The 23,347-nt window shown below is 43.3% G+C and overlaps 1 protein-coding gene across 1 annotated transcript in view; it reads left to right on the top strand.

Annotated features, from left to right (window-relative positions):
- The window catches only part of COLEC10 (collectin subfamily member 10), a 30,697-nt gene that overhangs the window by 2,201 nt on the left and 5,149 nt on the right, over nucleotides 1–23,347 (top strand). Inside the window, exons 2-5 of the mRNA XM_054020319.1 lie at nucleotides 13,295–13,366; nucleotides 16,165–16,236; nucleotides 21,209–21,262; nucleotides 22,715–22,810. Of these exons, the coding sequence (XP_053876294.1) occupies nucleotides 13,295–13,366; nucleotides 16,165–16,236; nucleotides 21,209–21,262; nucleotides 22,715–22,810 (294 nt within the window). The remainder of the gene's footprint in view (nucleotides 1–13,294; nucleotides 13,367–16,164; nucleotides 16,237–21,208; nucleotides 21,263–22,714; nucleotides 22,811–23,347) is intronic.

Raw genomic sequence — 23,347 nt, 5'->3', positions numbered from 1 at the left:
ATTAACCAAGTGACAGCTGATGGTTGCACTCGTTGTTTCTACACTTAAGGGAAGAATACCATCATGTTCTCATTGTTTATAAATGCCTACTTATAGATAATGATCACTGCAGCACATATCAGACTTGAGCTAGGAGCTTCTGTTGAAGTCAATAGGGGCTTCACCATTGACTTCCGTGGGATCTCGATCAGCTCTTTAGCATATCATTCTTTCACCTCCAAGACATTTTACAAATATCTGAGGCCAAATTCCATGCATCATCAGCTTACACAACTGAACCCATGTAGCCTAACTGAAGTCAGTGGAATTGCCTGGGGTGTAAATCAGCCAAGAACTTAGCCCATAACAAAGAGCTATATCTTGCAGTGGCAGTTCTAAAACATTTATTCCAGGCAATGTCTATTGAAGCTCAGACTGCTTCCTTATTAGTAATTTGTTATATTTCTCCGTAGGCTACAGAATTGGGGAACAACCGCAAGTGATTTATAGTTTAAACAGAAAAGAGACTTTATCAACATAAAACCATTGCTGCAGACTCATTTGTTTTTATGATGGATTATTCAAATGAATGCTGCTTAAAGAACCATTTTTAATCACCACATTCATTTCTTTAAGATTGAAATCTAATGTTTAACCTTTGCTGAGGCAGTGTAAACTCTGGAAGACACAATGAAACCAGAGGGAGTGGTACAAGTTTGTTTAGTTTCTATCTGAATAATGGAAGCGTACATGCTTGGAAGAGAGAGTTTGGCTGACAATAAACTTCGCAATTAAAATATGCCTGAGTGGGCTATGTCTACACTAGAGACCTTACAGCAGCACAGCTGTACTGATGCAGCTGTGCCGCTGTGCGATTGCTCATGTAGCTGGTCTATGACATAATTACCACCTCCAACAAGAGGCGGTATCTGTGTTGGCAGGACAAGCTCTCCTGCCAACCTAGTGCTGTGCACACTACCACTTAGGCCAATATGTTGCTCAGGGACATGGTTTCTTTTAAGTTTTGCCAACATAAGTGGTAGTGTAGACATGGCTTAGTGACACCACATCATGAATAGAGCTAGGATATAAGTCCAGGTCTCAGACTTGTTCCTTTGGTCTCATCCAGCAGGGACTAGGAGCACTTAGTGTAACCCAAGCCTGGTAATGAGCGAATCCAGCAATTGTGATGTTCGGTCTCTGTTGCTTCTTGGCCTGAATAATGGGTTGGCATGATGACACCAGGGGAGGGGAAGAATAAAAGGAGCATATTGAGGGGATGCTTAATGCTCCTCAGAACTAGAATATTACTATTTTCAAAGGGCTGAATGGTTCAAGACTAGTAATTGGACATGAAGCTCCTCACCTTTAAGTCACTGCTTCAAATCTCCTGTCAAACAGGTGACAAGTGACCATCTGACAGCATTCTACACTATGGGAGATGAATCTGTGGCCTCACTCCAGTTCCTAGTGGACAAGAGCCCATGTTAGAAAAGTCACAGCTGGCTTTTACTGGCATGACAGCCTCATCTGCAGTCCAAATGAGAATCTAAATACTGAATGGAACAATATATGAACTACCCCCTTTCCTGTAGAGAAGTCTCTCAAGGTCAGTGATGAGGCACATTGGCCAAAGAGGGCATGAGAAAGTTTGCAGTACTGCTGCCCACACCGTACCTGTCCTGTGACTAGAGGACTCCAGACACCAGGTGTTCTAGCTGTTAACAGCACTAAATCCACCAACAAAACTTTCCTACTGTATTTCTAACTGTAGTATCTCAAATGAAGGCTTCTGTTGCTTTTAGCACCATCATTATTTTTCTTTTTAAAATGCTGCATCTGTGGTGCAGCCTGTTTTCCAGTCTTCAGAAAATAGGCAACTCTCCAGCTTCTTAGTCAGTTTGCCCACATTTAATCCCTCTACCATCTCCTTTCCTCTGCTAGTGGCAGGCATCATAGCATAGTTTATTCTGCTGAGAGATCACACAATATGCTGGGCAATCACTTTGTAGCTGTGCCACTCACAGGCTTTGTGCTTCTCCTGTGACATAATCTACCTTCACCGTAAGAGGCCTGTAGGTTCACTGACTGCCTCAGACCCTATGGCTCCACATTAAATTGAAGTTGTACTGTGCACTTGCAATAGTTTAAAGTCCACATTTCCTACAGGAAATAGCAGCAAGAACTTACATTTTTTCATGTGCTCTCTGTGGAAACCATCTTTGTTCAAAAAGGACCAATTTTCACCCAAAAATTATTTGCTCAAAACGTTGGTAACTTTTTTTACACTCAGAACAAGAGATGTCAAATTAATTACTTAGGTAGCACAAGGGGATATGAGTAATGTGATGAAAATAAGTGAGGGGAAAGTTAGGCTGAATATCAGAAAAAAGCCTTCACGACACAGAGCTATTAGGCTCACAGGGAAGTGACGCAAAACGGAGCCTTGAAAAGTTGACTGGACAAAGCGCTAGACAATGTACTGAAGGAATGATTCTGCCCTGGGCAGTAGGGACGGACTAGGGAGCCTAATAAGTCTTTACCATCTTTAATTTCTATGATAAAGCCCTAGAAGTTAGTATCTATTAGAAATGTTTGTTATTAATAACTTAATAGACATTAAAGTCTGACCTCTAGTGGTCATGAATTATATCTACAATGCATGTTTTAGTGACTGACTAATTTAGTATTCCTATTTGTTTTCTCCATCTTTCTGTTCACACACCCTTTTTTCTACTGTTGGTGCAGACAGATCAGTTATAATTTTTAAAAGCACTATATGAGCAGATGACCAATCTTTGCATGCATGTTAACACACACACACACATACACACACACACACACACACGAAGAAGCAGGCAAACGTCAACTGGTTTCCAGTTTCCTCTCCAATCTAAAACTCAGCTCAGGTTTGCAAAGAAGGCTACTAATTCTTTTGTTGAACTTGGGCCTAATGTTACTGCAGTCTGCTCCCACCTTTCTGAGAAGGTTTCATCCCTGATAAATTCTAATAGGGTTCTATAAAATTTCTTCAGAATAAGCTTATAGAATGTCATCAAGATTGATGGCCTCTCTAGAGAATCTGTAAACTCACCAATAAAATTTAACAGCAGATTATAACCTTACTACAGAATTCTGTATTTTGGGCCAAAATTTCTATAAGAATTTGAAAACTTAGATTAATAAAGTGATTAGTGATTTTGGGTGCCCAACTTGGGAGACATCAAAGGGATCTGATTTTTAGAAGGGCTAAGCAAACACTCTCTGAAAATCAGGTTAAGGTGCCACACATTGTACCCCACAAAAATTCCCATATCCAACATAGCTAGCCAGTTTTGAAAATTTAGGCTATTATTCAGGATTAAAAATTATAAAACAAGGACCAATTCCTGGATTCAATTGATCCCCTGAAGGGGGAAGACTACCCTAACCATACACACAGTAGGCAACTTAAGTGAAAAAGTCCTTTGGAGGAAAAACTGAACCTCGCGTATAGTCTCAGGCAGAAGCAATGCAAACCCTGCTGACTCTCACTTGGTTTCACTGAAGATGTCAGCCCAAAGCAAAGCCCAATGGATGCAAACCCATACAAAAAGAAGCCAGGATAAAATTTGCACAAACCTCTGAATTAAACAACCCAAATTTCATCCAGTTAGAGCAAGAGCCTCTGAACTGGACGTTGTGATCAGTACTGTTATTAGTGGAATGTGGTTTCCAGATTGATGTGGTTGTTTATGCATCATCAGTAAAAATTACACAGAAAAAACGTTTTGCATGAGTACATTGTACAGAGAGGTTCCTTAAAGCACATATTACAGCCAGGGTGCACCAGGTCACTTTATTACCCTCCTGGCATCTCTATCTGATGAGATAAAGTAACTGACATTTCCCAGACAGTATCTGTATTAATCAAGTCTAAACTATTATGAAACATTGAGCCAAAAAATTCCACAGAAACCTTCTGGGATGGCTTCTGCTGCTTCTTTCTTTCACAATAGCCTGTTCTCTCACACTCCACATCATCACCAAGGGATGTTTAGGGAACTTTAAGCCTCCACAGTTTTCACAATCCTGATCTCTCTTGGTTCTCTTGTGTCTGATGATTCCTTCAATGTTCCCTCCCCTCTCCTAGGCAGGACCAGCTTAACAAGCAGGTACTTGGGGCGGCCAAGGGAGAGGGGTGGCACCTGCGGCAATACAGGGGTGGCAGGTCCCTCACTCCCTCTAGGAGCGAAGGACCTGCCACTGAACTGCCGCCGCCGATCGTGGCTTTTTTTTTTCCCCAATTGCCGCCGCCGCCGATCGCAATCGCAGCTTTTTTTTTTTTGCTTGGGGCAGCAGAAATGCTGGAGCCGGCCCTGGGCTCCAGGCACCAGTAAACCAAGCACGTGCTTGGGGCGGCACATTTTCAGGGGCGGCATTCCAGCCAGCTTTTTTTTTTTTTTTGCTTGGGGCGGCAAAAGCCTAGAGCCAGCCCTGGCAGCAGCAGCGCGTCCTGCACGGGGGGCGCCCTGGGGCTGCTGTGGTTCGCGTCGGGGAGCAGCGCCCACACCTTATGGGCGGGCTCTGAGCGCAGGACACTCGGGCTGGGGGCTGCCCCATGGGGTGCACAGAGCCGCCTGCAGGTGCCGCAGGGCGACCGCCCCCCAGCGCCGCAGCCGGGGTTGGGCGAAGCGACCTGAGCCACCCAGGGACTGCAGCAGGGCGGCCAGGAGCAGGAGCAGCAGCAGCAGCGGGGCCCTAGTGGGGACCGGTGCTCAGGGCGCTGCCGTGTGGGGCCCGCATCCCGCTCTCCGGGGCTCCGCTCCCTCTGGGGCTGCCCTGCCCCAGCTCCTCAGCTCTCTGCTGGGTTGTCCCTGGCTCTGCCCTCCTGCTGCTTACCCTGACCCTGTCAGTGCCAGGCCGGATGGAGGTGAGAGGGGAGCGGGCAGAGTCAGCACTGGTATGGGGGAGCCCAGTGCTGGGGCAGCAGGGAGTGTGGGTGCGGGGGAGAGCCCAGGGCTGGGGTGGCAGGAGGTGCGGTTGGGGGGGAGAGCCCAGGGCTGAGGGGGCAGAGAGGTGCGGGGGGAGCCTAGGGCTGGGGTGGGGGACAGCCAAAAATTTTTTTGCTTGGGGCGGCAAAAAACCTAGAGCTGGCCCTGCTCCTAGGCAGTCTCACAAATTTCTATCCTTGGCCTCTTTCTCTTCTTCCTGCACCCCCTCTCAGGGTGATACCATCCTTTCATACAGCTTGAGCTACCATCTATGAACTGAGGCCCCATAAATCTTGCTCCCCATTTCTGGGATGTCTGACTCTATCTAGTCCCATATCTCAGTCTGAATGTCACACCATCAACTTAAACCTAACCTAGCCAAAACTGAACTCCTGAACTTTCTTTGAAACCCTCCTTTCCATTCCCCTCATTCTCTGTCACTGTTAAACACATCATGATACCAAAGGTAATCTCCTTCCTTTCCCATGCCTTGCATCCAAATCCTATCACTTCTTCCTCAAAGACCTGATCTTTTCTTTTTGTCCAGACTGTTAGGACTCTCACCCAGGCCCTTATACTCTCCCATCTTGATGTTCATAAGCTTTTCTCTGTATCTTCTGACCCCTACAGTGCCCTCCTCTAATACATATAAAATTAGGCCACTAAAATCATATTTTGTGCCAATCTGATTATATCAACTCCTCTTTGAACCACCTATTAGTTCCCCTTTTCCAGCACATCAGGTGCAAGTTTCTTCTCCTGGCCTTTATAACCCTACTTCTACTACTTACCCAACTTTGTCTCTTATCACCTCAGTAGGACAGCGGGAGGCCTGGTTTCTGACAGAGACTGAGACTTTCCAGAAACAGAACTGTATAAACACAATTACTCAGGATGAACTGGGCAGCAGTACTAGAGACCACCATAAACCGCACTGTTGGCTGCTCTTACTGTACAGAAACACATAACGATATAGACCTGCCAAGGTATCTTATTTCTAAAGCACCTTGTCACCTGGTATCTGGGCAAAAACTAACATGTTAATGTCAGTGTTTTAATGTAGCAAATCATTTTTAAATAATATGTCACATTTCTCTAGAGCTTTTCATTAGAGGATCTCTAAACTCTTTACAAAGTTAAAGATTATCAGCATTGTACACCCAGGGTAGCTGGGGCAGTAAGGGCCAAATTCAGAACTCGATGACTGCCCCATTGCAAATGAGGCCAGAATCTGGCCAGGAGAGTTGACCAAGATCAAATAGTGATTCAGGGTTAAATCAGAAATAGAACCTAGAACTTTTGACTTAAAATGTATGTCTACACTGCCAGGTCTCTAGGACCTGGGCTTGTCGACGTAGTGTTTCCAAACCCATGCTTGAGCGTCCACCCTGCATTGTAAACATAGGTTACTGGACCTTGGTCTCACAGCTGTGCTAATGCATCCATACTGCACTAAGCAGACCTTTGGACTCAGGTCTGTGGCTTAAGCTGTGTCCACACTGCAAAATGACAGGGCTTGGTCCTGAGTCACAGAGGGACGTGAGCTCTGACCCAGCCCCCTAGCAGGGTCCTAGGACCCAGATCCTGAGTCAGACTATTTAAACAACAAGGAGTCTGGTGGCACCTTAAAGACTAACAGATTTATTTGGGCATAAGCTTTCGTGGGTAAAAACCTCACTTCTGCAGATGCAGAGAGTGAAAGTTACAGATGCAGGCATTATATACTGACACATCCCTGCTCTCCATGTGTCAGTATATAATGCCTGCATCTGTAACTTTCACTCTATGCATCTGCAGAAGTGAGGTTTTTTCCCACGAAAGCTTATGCCCAAATAAATCCGTTAGTCTTTAAGGTGCCACCAGACTCCTTGTTGTTTTTGTAGATACAGACTAACATGGCTACCCCCTGATACTTGATAGTCAGACTATTTGTTTGTGGACAGAAGAGGCGGTTGGGCTCAAACCTGAGTCAGAGCCTGGGGTTAGTGTGCAGTACCCCCAGTCTCACTCTATAAGCACTGGGGGCCTGATTTTTCAAAAGTGCACTGCCCAGCTGCTATTGACTTCTTTTGGAGGTGGACGTGCTCAGTATTTCTGCAGACCTGGCCCTAGACCATGCCAGCTCCCTAAGGTCTCAATCCAAGTCCCATAAAGTCCATGGTAGTTTTTCCCAGAACTTCAAAGGGAGTTGGATTGGGCCCAGGATGAGAATCTTGACTGGACTGAAATCTGAAGAAGGATACAGGGAGTTTCCCTGTTGCAATGTTTGTTTGTTTTTTAAAATGTTTTCCTTTAATTATTCTGACAAATGTTCCTGGTAAACTCTCTGACATGGGTCAGTGCTTCAAAGTAACATTTACTGTGGTCTCCAGTACTGCTGTCCATCTCTCAGCCTTACTAACTGAGTTTACACAATTCTCTTTCTGGAAAATCTCAAACTCTGACAGAAACCGACCTGCCACTGTCCACTTTTCCTGCTGAATATATAAACGACTTTACCACATCCCACAGGCTGTCCTAAGCCATAACCAGTGTTCCCTGTCAGCACCTCAGATGTTTGATAAAAAAATCCTGTCATTTCAAAAGTTACTTTCATCCAATTTCTTACGTATTTGGAATGTTGAGAGCTCTCTTTCTCTCTGGCGTACTCCGCATGTAGTATATGTGCATTCTTTTTACAGAATATCTACCTGAGCGAGGTGATATAGATAAACTCAGAACATGAAGGGCTGGATTCTCTTATCACTTACACTGGTTTTACATCAGTGTAACAACATTAGTTTGACTCCCCATTCAGACTAATGTAAATCATGAGTCCATGGAGTAACATCATGAGGGCAGTGACAGGAGAATTAGGCCAAGAGTTACACCTGTGTGAAACACATGTAAATAGAAGGAGAATTGGGCCCAATGTATAAATGTTTTTTCTATTATTTACCAAAAAATCTCACCCAGAGGCCCAGGTTCTCAGCATAGCTCTATTAAAGTCAACACTAGCCAAGGATCCTCATGGAAATCAGGAGTACAACTGGTCAGGAATTTTTCATTGGAAAATACCAATTTGTTGAAACAGGTTTTTCCAGGTGGAACCAAAGAGCCAGAGATGGGAATAGCCCAGTTAGAGCCCTCACTTGGCATGTGGGAGACCTAGCACCTAATTTGGAGCCAGATCTTCATCCTGGGTCTCCCACATTGCAGGTAAGTGCCCCATCCACAGGGCTATTGAGTCGATCTCTCCTGTTGGAGCTGTGCCATTTGTATAGATAATTAAATATTGGGGGGGATAGGGTGAAAGAGAGCAAAAGTGATACCTACACTATAGCCCAGGGGCTCAGACACTCATCTATGCTGTGGGAAACCCAAGTTCCAGTCTCTACAGCCCTATGGGATGTAATCATGTATTCAAAATAAACAGCTCCAACCTGAGAAACATAGATGGTATAACCTGGGGGGCTAGAGACTTGAAGTGAGTTATTGGCTATTCTAGAAATGGAGGGGGTGTTTTTCTTTTTTGTGTGCAATGTTTTTTTGGGGGGGGGGAAGGGGTGTTCTCACCTCCTCACACACATTTCCTGCTGTGTCAGTTTCATCCTAATGTGGAACAAACAACCAAAACTTCCTGAAACTTTGAAATTCTTTGCAAACTAGGATGATTGTTTTCCAGCCAGTCCTAATCAGCAGTAACTGTACTGAAGTCAATGGGTATACGAAGTTCTTTAAACTTTGAATGGATATAATCGGTCTTCTAGCTACCTACACTATAGCCCAGGGGCTCAGTTACTCATCTATGCTGTGAGAAACCTAGGTTCCAGTCTCTACAGCCCCATGGGATATAATCATGTATTCAAAATGAACAGCCCCAACCGGGGAAACATAGATGGTATAACCTGGGGGGCTAGCTTGCCTGGGATGAAAGCAGAGACTTGAAGTGAGTTATTGGCTATTCTAAAAATGGAGGGGGTGTTTCTCTTTTTTTTGTGCAATGGTGTCCCAGGTATCACTGGGAATGGGATAGGAGAGAGAGGAGAACAATAAAATGATATTTATTTCTTTTTAACTGTTATTTCTGTATTGGGAATTTAAATTGCACAAAGGTTCTACTGATTGGGAGTGCTCAAGCCACTTTCTTGGAACTTTTTTTTTTTTTTTTTAACCTCATTCCTTGTCAGTTACAAGTAGAAGTGATCTGGTGGCTGTTAAAGGTCTAAATGCTTGTAGCTTTTGCTCTCCTGGCTCACACAAATGCAAGAAGGCTGAGCAACTTCCTGTTCAGTATGTGCATTTTAATAGCTTGGTATTTTAAATTAGTGACACATGGCAAGTGGATCAATTTGATGGAATACTAAAAAGGTGCAGAAGACAACCATGCTTCAGCTTGATGCACTGACATGCCAACACATAGGGGTAGAAGTAAGTCACCTCTGGGCAACAATAGTTTAAAGGATACAATCTGTTAATTGGGATAAAATTGAACCAACCACACAGCCACCATTGCCTCGATCCCTGAATACCACCAAGAGCAGATCAGAATGTAGGCCAGGCCTTAGACTGTAAGCTTCTCAGGGCAAGGACTCAGTCTTCTTTTTCTGTAAAGCAACATGTACACTGATGAAAAAAGAAGAACAGGAGTACTTGTGGCACCTTAGAGACTAACAAATTTATTAGAGCATAAGCTTTCGTGGACTACAGCCCACTTCTTCGGATGCATCCGAAGAAGTGGGCTGTAGTTCACGAAAGCTTATGCTCTAATAAATTTGTTAGTCTCTAAGGTGCCACAAGTACTCCTGTTCTTCTTTTTGCGGATACAGACTAACACGGCTGTTACTCTGAAACATGTACACTGATGGTGCTATACAAAGAAAAACAGTAGGATGTTCTGTTCCCAATCCAGAGTTGTGATTCAAGCCCCTCTCTGATGTGAACATAAATACCATTTTCAATGGACAGGCTGGAATAAGGCAAGTGGATAAAAAGATACAGGTGGCCTGTACATATTAAATCACAAGAGATGATGAGGGACTTGCTCATTTAAAGAAATGCATCGATCCTAGTCCTTCCAACACAGTAGCAAACCACAAGAGGGCAGCATCATTTAAGACTTCACATTTCAAACGGAAACCTGCACAATACTTTCAAAAGAGGATGGGCGGGGAAGCAGGGGACTTAAATTCATAACTCTGCTAGATACTAGAAACCATGGACTGAACAGAGACACTGGATTTATGGCTTAGTACAACAATCTGTAACCCACTAAGCCCCTTGTTTTGACCTATGACTGCAGAGCTGCTCTACATTGAATGGTCCCTTACAATATGTGCTAACTACTTATGCTATACAATCTGTTCGACCTTGCATTTTGCTGTGATGCTGGGAGTTCCTTTCCCAGACCTGAAGAACAGCTCTGTGTGGTTCAAAAACTTCTCTCTCTCTCCAACAGAAGTTGGTCCAATAAAAGATATTACCTCACCCTGCTTGTCCTTACTTCCTAGTCCAAGCCTTCCTTGCTTCACAACAGCCCATCTACAAGTTAATTAACAGGGGGAATGGTATGGAAAGTAATCAGAATTAACATTCAACCATTATAATCTCAAAGCTCTTTACAAAGGCAGGCAAGTATCATTTCCCCATATTCTAGAGTGGGAAACTGAGGCACAGTTTAGTGAACTGACTCTCAGTCAAGTGCTCCATACACCAGATCACGGTTAAACCCTTGACAGCCCAGAACTCTGAATGCATGCTGCTCATTAGGTACTCTGATACAGAAGGAACCATTGCAGCTTTTAAGAACGAGGAGTACTTGTGGCACCTTAGAGACTAACACATTTATTTGAGCATAAGCGTTCATGGGCTAAAACCCACTTCATCGGATGCATGCAGTGGAAAATACAGTAGGAAGATATATATACACAGAGGACGTGAAAAAATGGGTGTTGCCATACTAACTATAATGAGAGTAATCGGTTAAGGTGGGCTATAATCAGCAGGAGAAAAAAAACTTTTGTAGTGATAATCAGGATGGCCCATTTCCAACAGTTGACAAGAAGGTGTGAGTAACAGTAGGGGAAAAAATTAGCATGGGGAAATAGGTTTTACTTTGTGTAATGACCCATCCACTCCCAGTCTTTATTCAAGCCTAATTTAATGGTGTCCGGTTTGCAAATTAATTCCAATTCTGCAGTTTCTCATTGGAGTCTGTTTTTGAAGTTTTTTTGTTGGAGTATTGCGACTTTGAGGTCTGTAATCGAGTGACCAGGGAAGCTGAAGTGTTCTCTGACTGGTTTTTGAATGTTATGATTCTTGACGTCTGATTTGTGTCCATTTATTCTTTTGAGTAGAGACTGTCCGGTTTGGCCAATGTACACTCTTTGGGAGGACTGGGGGAAAGTACCTGACAATGACAAGCATTCTATGGAGCAGCCACCATCTTTTATTATGCGTGCACAGTGGCTAGTGCAGTAGGGCCCTGATTCTTGACTGATGGCCCCTAGACACTGCTGCAATACATGTAATGCCAACATTCCCACTAACTCCAGGACTGGACCCAAAGGCTGATCTGGATTTTTAAAGGGCCTAGCTTCCAGATATGTATCTGTATTGGCTTTATGAAGCACCTTTGAGGAATCACTGCAGAGATCTTCAAGATAAAGGTTCTTCAATGGTCCCTTATTAGCTAATTGAAGGCCATGGTGTTTCTGTATTTGTTTTGTGACAACTGGTTTTAAATATCCAAAACAATGTTTATGTAAATGAGCATAATCCCCATCCAGCTCCCCACCCAGCATATGCATGGCAGGCTCTTATGCACAGCCACCCTTAGGGGTGAGTTGGGGTTTGTCTTTATTCTGCTACCTAAGCAATTAATTAACTTAAACAAATCCATGGGCACGGACTGTACTTACTGACTGCACTCACTGACAGTTTAGCACGTTCCTCAGCCATATTTTCTCCCAGGCTGTTTATCCCCAGGAGTTCCTGTCCCTCCCTCTAGCAGATGTTCTCGCTTTAATCTCAGCTTGACACTCAACCTTTTATTTTCCTCATTTTGAGCTAATGAGCCCTGCTCTGGCTGCCAGCATAAGTCACCAAAGTCCCAAAGCTTGACATCCATCTTGTCAAAGCTGGTCTTAACCACATATCACTAGTTTATTCACAGAACCAAATTGAAAAGCCTGCCTCATATAAAGGAAGTACAAACTTCATTTATCTTTTGGCACCATCAGGTGTAATTCAGAAACAAATGATGTGAGATCAGAGCAGGGCCCAACTTCCCAGCTTGTTTCCCACATTTTCATATGGCTTACTTGCTGTTTGTATTATTGACCTCCCAATCAATAACAAGACAGTCTCCATTTTTTCTATTAGCTGCCATATGTAGCTGTGTACGTCAGAGGAGAAGTTTTTGGTTGTTTTAGTTTTGGGGTTTTTTTTGGTTTGTTTGTTTTTTGCTGCTCCTGACTGAGCCTCAGGAAATCTGGGTTCAAGGCCTACTTCTGCCCCAGACTTTCTATGTGACCTTGAGCAACTCAATTATCTGGTGTCTCCAGTTTCCATCTGTAAAATGAGATTATTTCTGCCACCATTTGTCCGCCTTGTCCCTTTAGAGTGTAAACGCTTTCCTGCAAGGCTCTCTCTTACTATTATATGTACAGCACCCTGTGTGCAATGGGGCCTTTGTCTTACTTGGGGTATCAATGTGCTACGGAAGTAAAGTTCAAGGAACTTACTGCCGTGGACTTTCCCTGCAGGCAAAGTTCACAGTCATGTGTGGGAGTATATGTAAAATCCAAATTTTATATTCAGATACACATTCAGCCGTGCCAAGGGTTGATGGGTTGACTTGCTGGGATTTATGGTTTGTTCCATTCCAATTTCTACAGCTATCAATCTATCTACCTTAAGGTTTTATACTGCTGTCCATCATCACAGTATCTGAATGCCTTCCACATAAAATCACTAGAAAGAGCAAAAGCCCTAGTGCACTCTGTGGTATTTCTCCCTTTTTGGAGTCACAGCTCTGCTTGGGATAGGCCTTTATTTTGTTTTTTTTTTTTTTGTGTGGTGAGGGTTTAGAGGCAGAAGGGAATGTCAATGTCAATGTCATTGTTATGGTGGGAAGGTTTTGTCAAAGCAGAATGTATTGCCGTATTTCCTGAAGCTGGTCAGACACTGGCTGGACCTGCTCTCCTCTGAAGTTTGTCCCATATATACCCACTGTACCTTCAGAATGACAACTAAAGAAGGCAGTCGTGTCAGCCAGTCAATTTTACTTTTGGAGAAACACATGGTAATGTTTATTGGACTGTATGAGCTGGAGCATGATGTTTTATTTTATGCTTTTTAAGGGGATGACGGTGAAAAAGGAGATCAAGGGGAGGTCGGAAAACATGGAAAAGTAGGCCCCAAAGGACCAAAAGGTACGTGTGGTAGTTTTGATAGTATTGATATAGGGATATTAATACAAATAAAACAGAACAATATGTCAATTGCTAGTCATGATAATACCTTGGACTAATGCTGTACCAAGAGATCTCATAATATTTTCTAAACATGAATTGATTAAGGCTAACAACATGCCAGAATTACTATTAATATGGGTATTACTATTACTCTTAGGGCTGGTCTACACTTAGTCCAGACTTCGGACTAAGGTACGCAAATTCAGCTACGTTAATAACGTAGCTGAATTTGAAGTACCTTACTCCGGACTTACCGCGGTCCAGACGCGGCCGGAAGTCTCCCCCCGTCGACGCCGCGTACTCCTCTCGGCGAGCTGGAGTACCGGCGTCGATTGTGAGCACTTCCGGGATCGATCCGGGATCGATTTATCGCGTCTTAACCAGACGCGATAAATCGATCCCAGAACATCGATGGCGTGCCTCCGGACCAGCCGGTAAGTGAAGACTAGGCCTTATATACCATAAGAAAGTCACAACTTATGAATGACTGCCAACAGTCGTGTGACAGGCCAATTAGTTTCTATTGCTGACTTCCTTCTATTGCTGCAGTTCATCGTGACTGAGGCATGTGGAAGATTGTTAGCTGATCAGATCACATATGCACCTCCTGGCCTCACGGCTAGTTCATCAAAAATAACCTGGACCCTAATTTCATCTCCTCTTCAGAATATGAACGAGAGGAAAAACTGCAACATGTCTGGAATTATATGGCTATAATGGAGGGATTTCCATTTAGCTCTGATTAGGAACATTCAAAGCCACATGTAACAATACATAGCCTGACTTCATATTTCAACATAAATCAAGGTTTTATTGTCCCTTGAGTCAAATACCTCCTTAGGTGAAACCTAGGCTAAGAGTTACCTCTAGGTCAATAAATCTTGACATTTATCTCAACAGAAGCCAATATCTGTGGAATTTTCAAATTTACAGATAAGCAAACTGGTGCATAGAGGCCCAGATCTCAACAGTATTTAGGCTGTTCCCATCCATTGAAATCAATGGACGGTAGGAGCCTAAATATCTGTAAGGATCTGGGCCAGAGAGACTAGGTGAATTACCTACGGTCAAACAGCAAGTCGCTGTCTAAATTGGGACTAGAGCCAAGGACTCTCAGCACTCTGCTCTATTAGACACACCCCCTCCTTGGATAATGAACAGTACAACAGCATTCTGAGGCAGAGAAAAGTGCTGCTAATTACAGAGTTCAGAGTAAAGCTTATTTGGGTGTCCCAACTCATAGTTTAACCAGCTGTTTTTGCAATACTGATACATACACATGTTCATTCTCCCATTTGGCAATGGGCTAAGTATTTCAGGATGCTAATCCGTAGCATTGTTTTACATTTTATAGCTAGAATATTTTTTAAAATTCTATTTACTAGCTGTTATAATTAATACATCCTCTAATTCTGTATATACATCGGCTACATAGGACCACGTGTGACATTGTTTCAAATCATAAAATAGTGACTGGAGCAGATCAGAGGGAAAGGGATCAGTTAACATGTGTTTATTAAATGTTTTTGTGGCATTAAAGTCATATGTGCAGATGGAGAGCCCACAAAACTAGGATCTCATAATTTAGCCAGCCAATTTGCAACATAAAACAATGGCAAGTATAAAGGTGTGTATTACCATCAGACTCTGTGCACCAGAAAAATCCTGTAGTGACATGCAGCAAAAACACTGGGCCACATTTGGCAATCCTGACTTTTACCACAAGTAAGAACTTCAGAATTTGGTCCGGTAAAAGAAATCAAAGAAATACTTGATGGGGTTCTCGAACTTCATTGCACTTTGACCCCCTTCTGACATGACCCCAGGAAGGGGGACTGAAGCCTGAGCCCACCTGAGGCCCATCACCCCAGGCAGGGGGGCTGAAGCCGAAGCCTGAGGACTTCAGCCCCAGGCAGGGGGCCAGAGGCCTGAGCCCAGCCGCGGGCTTCAGCCCCAGGCACTAGGACTCAAGCTTCAGCATTGGCCCCGGACCCCAGCAAGTCTAATGCCAGCCCTGGTGACCCCATTAAAACGGGGTCATGATCCACTTTGGGGTCCCGACCCATAGTTTGAGAACCACTGAGCTATTGGCTATGGATTTGCTGTGTAGCATAATTAATATATGAATAACTAAAATGGGTTTTAATCTGTATTTTCAGTATAAAGGATGATGGCTCCGGGCATGTCAGTTGAGAGTTTTAATAGAACAAGAAGTTCTGAAATGTCATGCTGTTTATTCCATAGTACAGGAGGTCAGAACCATCCATTAGTATCGTCCTAATACCTCCAGACACATAGGCCTTGCAATGCTGAGCAGACAAATCCCTAAATACAGTTAAAATTCTGGGCCAGGAAGACTGAGCAGGAGGGGAAAAGATAGGCGATCCTCTGCATAAAATCAATGGGAATCTTGTTTAAATCTTTTTTTTCAGCATGAAAGTTACATTTCTGATGTCTGCTAAGAACTTGTCAATTACAGAGATTGGCAAGAAGGATAGAGAGCCCAATTTTTGGCCAACACATTGGGGACCTCCAGAGCTAACAGCATGAGCTGCTATGGAGCTAAAGAGCCAAAGCTCTCTAAGTGGGGATGTCACAGACTCATATCCCCTGTGGATCGGCCCAGAAGAGGACCCGTAACACACATTGTTTCATTGCACTTGCACACCTTAAAGTAACAAATCCTCTAAAGAATGAAACTGTGTCCTGCGAATGGGTAAAACCATTCACCTTCTTTTCATTGCTTTCCTTTTCAGGAAACAAAGGAGCTGTGGGGGATAGTGGGGATCAGGGAATGATTGGAAAAATTGGCCCAATCGGTGGAAAAGGTAATTTATGTGTTTCATGTTACCTTTTTTTTTGAAGGTACATATTCAATTATGACATGATTTGTATGTTTTTAAGAATTACAGCTATTAAGTACAAATATTTCAGATTTAAATAATGTCTGATTTATGTTCCCCAAATATATTTACACAGGCTAATTGGGGATCATGATACAGTTTGGTGTGTGTATGTTCTAGCTAAGCTAAGAAAGCTGATCTCTTTTAGATTACAAAATAAAAAGCATAGGGTGAAATCCTGGCTCCAATATGGCAAAACTCCCATCGACTACAATGAGGCCAGGATTTTACCAGGGCCGCCCAGAGGGGGGTGGGCAAGTGGGGCAATTTGCCCCGGGCCCTGCAGGAGCCCCTACAAGAGTTTTCAGGGGCCCCCATGAGAGTTTTTGGCGGGTCTTCGGCGGCAGGTCCTTCAGTGCCGCCGAATACACTCAGATCGAGTGAAGGACCCGCTGCCGAAGACCCGAAGCTTCTTCCACTCCGGGTCTTCGGCGGCGAGGGCTCCTTCCGCTCTGGGTTTTGGGCGGCAGTTCGGTGGCGGGTCCTTCACTTGTTCCAGGACCCGCCGCCGAAGTGCCCCAAAGACCCAGAGCTGAAGGACCCCTGCCGCCAAAGACTCCAAGCCCCCTGAATCCTCTGGGCAGCCCTGGATTTTACCCGCTTGCTTTCAAAGCCGAGGATCATAAGTCAATATTCTGCTGCTTATTATTCATGCCAAATGTCTGGACCTGGCTAACCACCTTGGTGTGCAATGGGCCAGCTCCTTGCAGGAGACCTAGATTTGGCAGTGATTTTAGGACTCATGTTCTGACACTAATTATTCTGAGAGCTGTCCCTTATATATCAAGGTAGAATATAACTACACCTGTCTGACCTGTCAGAAGAGGCCCTCAGTTTTCAAACTATACAGATACAATTATAAGTTACTGCATAAATACATCAAATAAACATGCATGTGCCCTCTTTATTCATATTGTTTGGTTTAATTTCCACTTAGGCAGGAGGGAAAGGAACGACACTTTTATTACCCCTGGTTACAGCGGAATGGAAATTTGATACAGCTACATGACTGTCTGATGTGCTCTGAGGTTTAATTTTTACTATGGCTTGTAACAACCAATCATAAAGTGCAACACCTGTGTACTCAGCTTTATTAGTGTGTGGTTCCTGGGCACTAGCATTGTTTGTGTTTGTTTTTAAGACAAAACTGTAACGATGCTGCCTCTGGCGGGACACAACTGAGAGTACCAATTCAGGACAAATTGCTTAGAGCAGGGCAGTTACAGCCCAAGGCTGAGGTTTCTCCACCTTTAAGGCACATCCAACCAGCCAGACAGAGAGGACTTTGGTTTTACCCCACTGGCTAACCATAAGTCATACAAGCAATTGCCTTAGACACTCCAGTTTCCCAGTATTACCACCAGTGCCACTCATTATGGGGACGAATGGTTATGAAAATCAATGCCCCAGTAAAAGAAAAAAGAGGTTCTCCTGATCCCAAAGGACCAAGCCCCAGGCCCAGGTCAATATACAAATCAGATCTTACCCACAAATCACGCTGTTGCCAATCTTTTAGAATCTAAAATCTAAAGGTTTATTCATAAAAAGAAAGAAATATAGATGAGAGCTAAAACTGGTTAAATGGAATCAATTACATACAGGAATGGCGAAGTTCTTGCTTTATGGCTTGTAGCAGTGATGGAATAAACTGCAGGTTCAATTCAAGTCTCTGGAGTACATCCAGATGGGATGGGTCATTCAGTCTTTTGTTCAGAGCTTCAGTTTGTATCAAGGTTCCTCCAGAAGTAAGAAGCAGGAGTGAAGACAAAATGGAAATGAGGCAGCTGTCCAGGTGGAAGGACACCTTTTTGTTCTTACTGTGGAAAATTACATCAGTAAGATGGAGCTTGGAGTCACATGGGCAAGTCACATGTCCATGCATGACTCAGTTTGCCGGCCGATGCCATTGTTTACATGTTAGTTTGAATGTTCCCAGGAAAGCTCAGATGTGGATTGGCATCTCCCAAAGTCCATTGTCAGTTAAATGTTTCTTGATTGGGCACTTACTGAGAATAGTCCCTTCTCAAGAAGCTGACCAGATGCTTCACTGAGGCTACTTAGAATCAAACCACATTGATATACAAGTACATAGCCAATATTCATAACTTCAACTGCAAAAATGATACACACATGCAGATAGCATAATCATAATCAGCAAATCACAACTTACACGACAACCTTTGCACAACATTTACTGCAAATATATAACAGCGTTTGCAACAATGATCTATACGGTCACACGTTATGTCAATAACATCACAAAAACACCCAAACATTTGTTTAAATAATCTGAAAGAACTATATGGACTTTGCAAGCAAATAAGAAAAAAAGGCAAGTCTAACTTTTGGCTTTGCATTACTGAGTCTCAACCTACAGCCTTTTCTAACATCAGTTCCTATTGGCTTCAATGGGAGACATGGCTGAATAAAGATAGTTGTACAAAGGGAATGGAGAGCTGCTTTAGACGTCTGCTGGGGATTTCCCTGACACAGGGGGAATACCCAGTTGGAGTAAAACTAGTGTATGCTCCCAAGAGTAGGAGCAGGCTGGAGATGGGTAGAAGTTGGAGTGGTCCATAGCTGACTGCTGTAGCCCATGTAATTGAGAACAGCTGGCCCTTAGACTCCCAGACAAGATCAAGGGAGCAGCAAAGTAGCTTAGATCTCCCCCATCCCATTGACTTCAGTGGAATTACTCCAGATTTATACAGCATTTGCAGAATTTGACCCCAAGGGACAGATTTTCAAAGACATTTAGGCACCTAACGATGCAAGTTGGCATCTAGTCAGATTTTCAAAAGCACCTAAATATATAAGGTGCCTAACTCCCATTGATTTCAATAACTTGCCAAGGAGCTTTTGAAAATCCCACTAGGTGCCTACTTGCATCCTTAAATATCTACATATCTTTTAAAATCTGACCCCAACTTTTTAACTCAATCCAGCTCTTTGTCTAGCATAGTGACTGTTACATTTACACCACCTCTGATGGTCAAGAAAGAATTATACAATCAGTTTGGAAGAAAATGAGGAAACAAACAATTAAAAATGTGTTTCTGTTTCCAGAAGCAAAGGTTGTTCAAGCTAGATGGAAGAAATTGCTGCTGGTATTAGGGTTCAGTTTATTGCTTTAGGTGTTCCCAGGTGTTTCCTGTCACAAAATTGAGGTTATACCCAAACCAAGAAATGAATGTATTTTATCATGCTAACTTACTATATGTCTGTGATGAGGGCGGACAGTGAAAAAGAATTTTTGGCATCCCAAATTAAAAATAGAAAAGGTCATTCTGAAAATGGGGGAACTGGCTCTGATGCCAAAGTATCCCATTCTTTATTACCAACATTTGTAAAGAATTTGCCCACAGCAAGTGATTCTTTAATACGGCTCCTTATGCCATTACAAACAACAGCCAAGATCTTCAAAACAGTGACTGGTGTTTTTGCATGCCTCAGTTTTTACTGACTAATCGGAGACACTTTAAAGGGGCCTGATTCTAATGAACATCCGCCCTCTGCAAATTAAGCCCCTTTAAGGTGCATCATTAAGACACCCGAGAATTGTGGTACCCAAAATCACTAGTCACTTTTTGAAAATGTTGGCCACTGTCTATTATTGATTTCCATGAGATAAGAAGTCAGTAGTGTTATTATGTATTTACATTGGTGTAATTTTGGGCTTCTTCATGGCACATTACTGTGAGAATCTACAGAACACTGGAAGTCATTGAATGTGGCTTAGTGTACTATGCTTTCAAGTAGTAATAATCAGTCGGGACTTTCACTACAGTGCAGCCATGTCCACACAGGGATGTTGATGTACAGCAAGCTGGTGCACTGCCAATTCACACCCTGGCTTGCCCAAGAGCACTAATTGGCCCATAGAATTTAGCTTTTGCTAGATATATTAATATTCTTCAGTATATGAACAGAAGACCCAAACCCATTCATGGTTTAACGCTATAGAGTATTAGGTGCTTTAATGAAATTTTCCAGAATTTTCATCTGTCTGTACAAAAGGGAGTCAGTTATCTTTAATTAAAATGTCCATAAGCTCCTGATGTCTTCCACACAAAAAAAATACAACTATATTAAGGAAAAGAAATAATGTAAAAATACATGGTGTGAAACTACAAGATAGAATGAATATTAAGCAGGGTTTGATCTCTGAACTAAAGGTGCTATTTAATCTACCAGAGAGAGCTTAAATGAATTTTAAATAAAGTCAGACAATTTTCTGATTCAAACAATTATGAGTGGCTTTGAAATAAAGCTGCTCACTCATCTTTTTGTATTAGTACATCTACTTAGATATGGATCATTGGAATGATTTTCAAAATATGAGAAACACAATAAAAATAAAAAACATAACACCTCTATGGATTTATTCTGAAATGAAATGAGGTCCCCTACCTACCTCAGCTAGAGAGCCATTTGTCAGCTGTGTGCATTGCTAAATGCATCCATGGAAATTCACTGGGTTCTGTCAAACCAGCCTTATCCTGTATCTTAATTTTACATGATGTAATCCAGTGCCATATGGACTCAGTCCTGCAAGATGCTGAGAGAATTCCCACTGACTTGCTGAGGGCTTTCAGCATCTCATGATCCAGCTATATAAAGGGCATTGTGCAGCTCCCCCTTAAATTGAGTGGGTACCAGGCACCAGCCACCCACAAGAGGCCTGAGCTATCAATGGGTGAGCTATTAAAGTTTTCTCCTTCTTTTCATTCACCAGAATTAATCATGGATTGTTTGATTTGGCATATCTGCTAGAACAGCACATCAGGGTCCTTCTGCCAAATGCACACAGCTAATACATTACTAAATAAATTTCCAACATGTTTTTCAAACACGCTCTCCTGAGATATGGGAACGTATTTTTTTTTTCTTCATTCAGGTGACAGAGGAATCAAAGGTTTATCTGGGGTGTCTGGAGGGAAGGGAAAAGCAGGTACAGTATGTTAGTTACCACTACATTTCCTGAGCTGTGTCTTTCTACTAAGGACGGTTGAACCTGCTGGGGTGCCGGGGTTTCCTGACATTTTGTAAGTTTGGGGTTTCACAGAATAATTGAGATCCATGAAATGGTTTCCACCCTTAATTTAAACCCTGTTTCTTTAGCAAAACTTTTTTTTAAAACAAAATATAGATTTTTAACTAAATGGCAGCTTAGGCTGTGCAAACCATAAAGATTCTTGTGAGAAATTAACTGCATCCCTCCCCTTCCTGGGAGTAGCAGAAGAATGAAATAAAATATATAGAACCCCAGAGGGCATATTTTATCAGGCCCAAACACAACCCAAACTTCAATGGTTTCAAGTTGTCATGGTTGTTAATTATTTACTGCACCATAAGTGCACAAGAGAGTGTATTGACATAGGCCTAGTCTTCACTTACCAGCTGGTCCGGCGGCACGCCATCAATGTTCTGGGATCGATTTATCGCATCTGGTTAAGACGCGATAAATCGATCCCGGATCGATCCCGGAAGTGCTCACAGTCGGCGCCGGTACTCCAGCTCGCCGAGAGGAGTACGCGGCGTCGACGGGGGGAGACTTCCGGCCGCGTCTGGACCGCGGTAAGTCCGGACTAAGGTACTTCGAATTCAGCTACGTTATTAACGTAGCTGAATTTGCGTACCTTAGTCCGAAGTCCGGACTAAGTGGGGACCAGCCCATAGTCCCCCCTCCAAAAAGTTTCCAGTTTAAGGGCTCAATGCTCTTTTCCATGTCCCTGGTAGAGAAGAGTCTATGCCGGAAAAGGGGGCGTGTTCTATGTCTGTAGCATGTTCATCCCTTTCTCTGACCTAATTGAAGTTCCTCAGCCCAACTCTCTGGAGCAAGAGTAGGGTGGGCTGGGAAGCCAGCTGGTCTCCTCTGGATATCCCCAACCCACAAGGGACGCCAGTGGCATTAATGGATCCCAAGGCTGTGTTAACTTACCCTGCTTTTACTTCTCTGCCAAAGGGAGATAAAATGATAGCGACAGCTGTGATAGGCGAAGTCCCGGCTGGTGGATCAGAGGAGCAGAGGATATGGCGATTAAGGGGGTGAAACCTCCTACATCTAGGATGGGCCTCCCCTACCCCAGGAAAGAATTGTTCTTTTTCAAGATCAGAGATATCTAAGTGGGTGAGAAAAATCTAAACCGAAACATCAATGAAAAGTTACAGTCACATGAAAAGTTACAGTCACATGTTAAGGAGGCACCGTCCAGCTCCCAGTTAGGTCAATCAGAGTGTTATCATCAGTGGGTGCAGCACTGGGGATAAAGAGATGCTAGCTTGCCACAAGTCAGCAGTAAGTCTTCTAGAAGGTCTGAGAGCAGATTGGCAGGTCAGGCAGTACCATGCACTCACCCTTCATTCCCAGCTGGTGAATCAGGTGTTTTCTGTGTTGCATCAGGCACGGTCTGTGACTGTGGGAGATACCGCAAAGTTGTTGGACAACTGGATATTAATGTTGCTCGACTCAAGACATCCATGAAATTTGTCAAAAATGGTAAGCTTCATCATCCTTTATTTTACCATCCCCACCTTTTTATTAATGATTATTATTGTTATATTAAGGTAGTGCCTAGAGAGTGTGGAAATATATATAAAGAGACATCCCAGCCTCACAGAGCTTCCTATCTAAGTGTAAGATTATAGACAACAGGGAGATACAAACAAAGAGGTAAAGGATGCACCAGGGACCAAGGAGATGATAGGTACTAGCACAATTGGCACTGGGCACAGCACACCAACTGCCCAATCATTGTTGAGTTTATAGCAGGCATCGCAGCAGAGAAGAGCTAAGGAGGGATTTGAAGGAGGACAGTGAGATGACTGTAGATATTTACTAGGAGCTGCGCCCAAGCTTGCAGGGTGGCCAGGGAGAAAGCACAAAGTTGCTTGTTGGAAAATGTTAAAAAATATAATTAAAGGCTGTCAGCTCTGATTCTCCACTGCCTGCCACCTGGCTAGTCACTTCCACATGGGCAGCAATCAGAATGGTAGCACTTTATAGCCACTTTGACTACCCTGACTATACAAGGAA

The sequence above is a fragment of the Malaclemys terrapin genome, chromosome 2 (assembly GCF_027887155.1).
Source record: "Malaclemys terrapin pileata isolate rMalTer1 chromosome 2, rMalTer1.hap1, whole genome shotgun sequence".
Classification (NCBI taxonomy): Eukaryota; Metazoa; Chordata; order Testudines; family Emydidae; genus Malaclemys; species Malaclemys terrapin.
The sequence above is the reverse complement of the archived record's forward strand: the minus strand, read 5'-3'. Positions and strand labels throughout refer to the sequence as shown.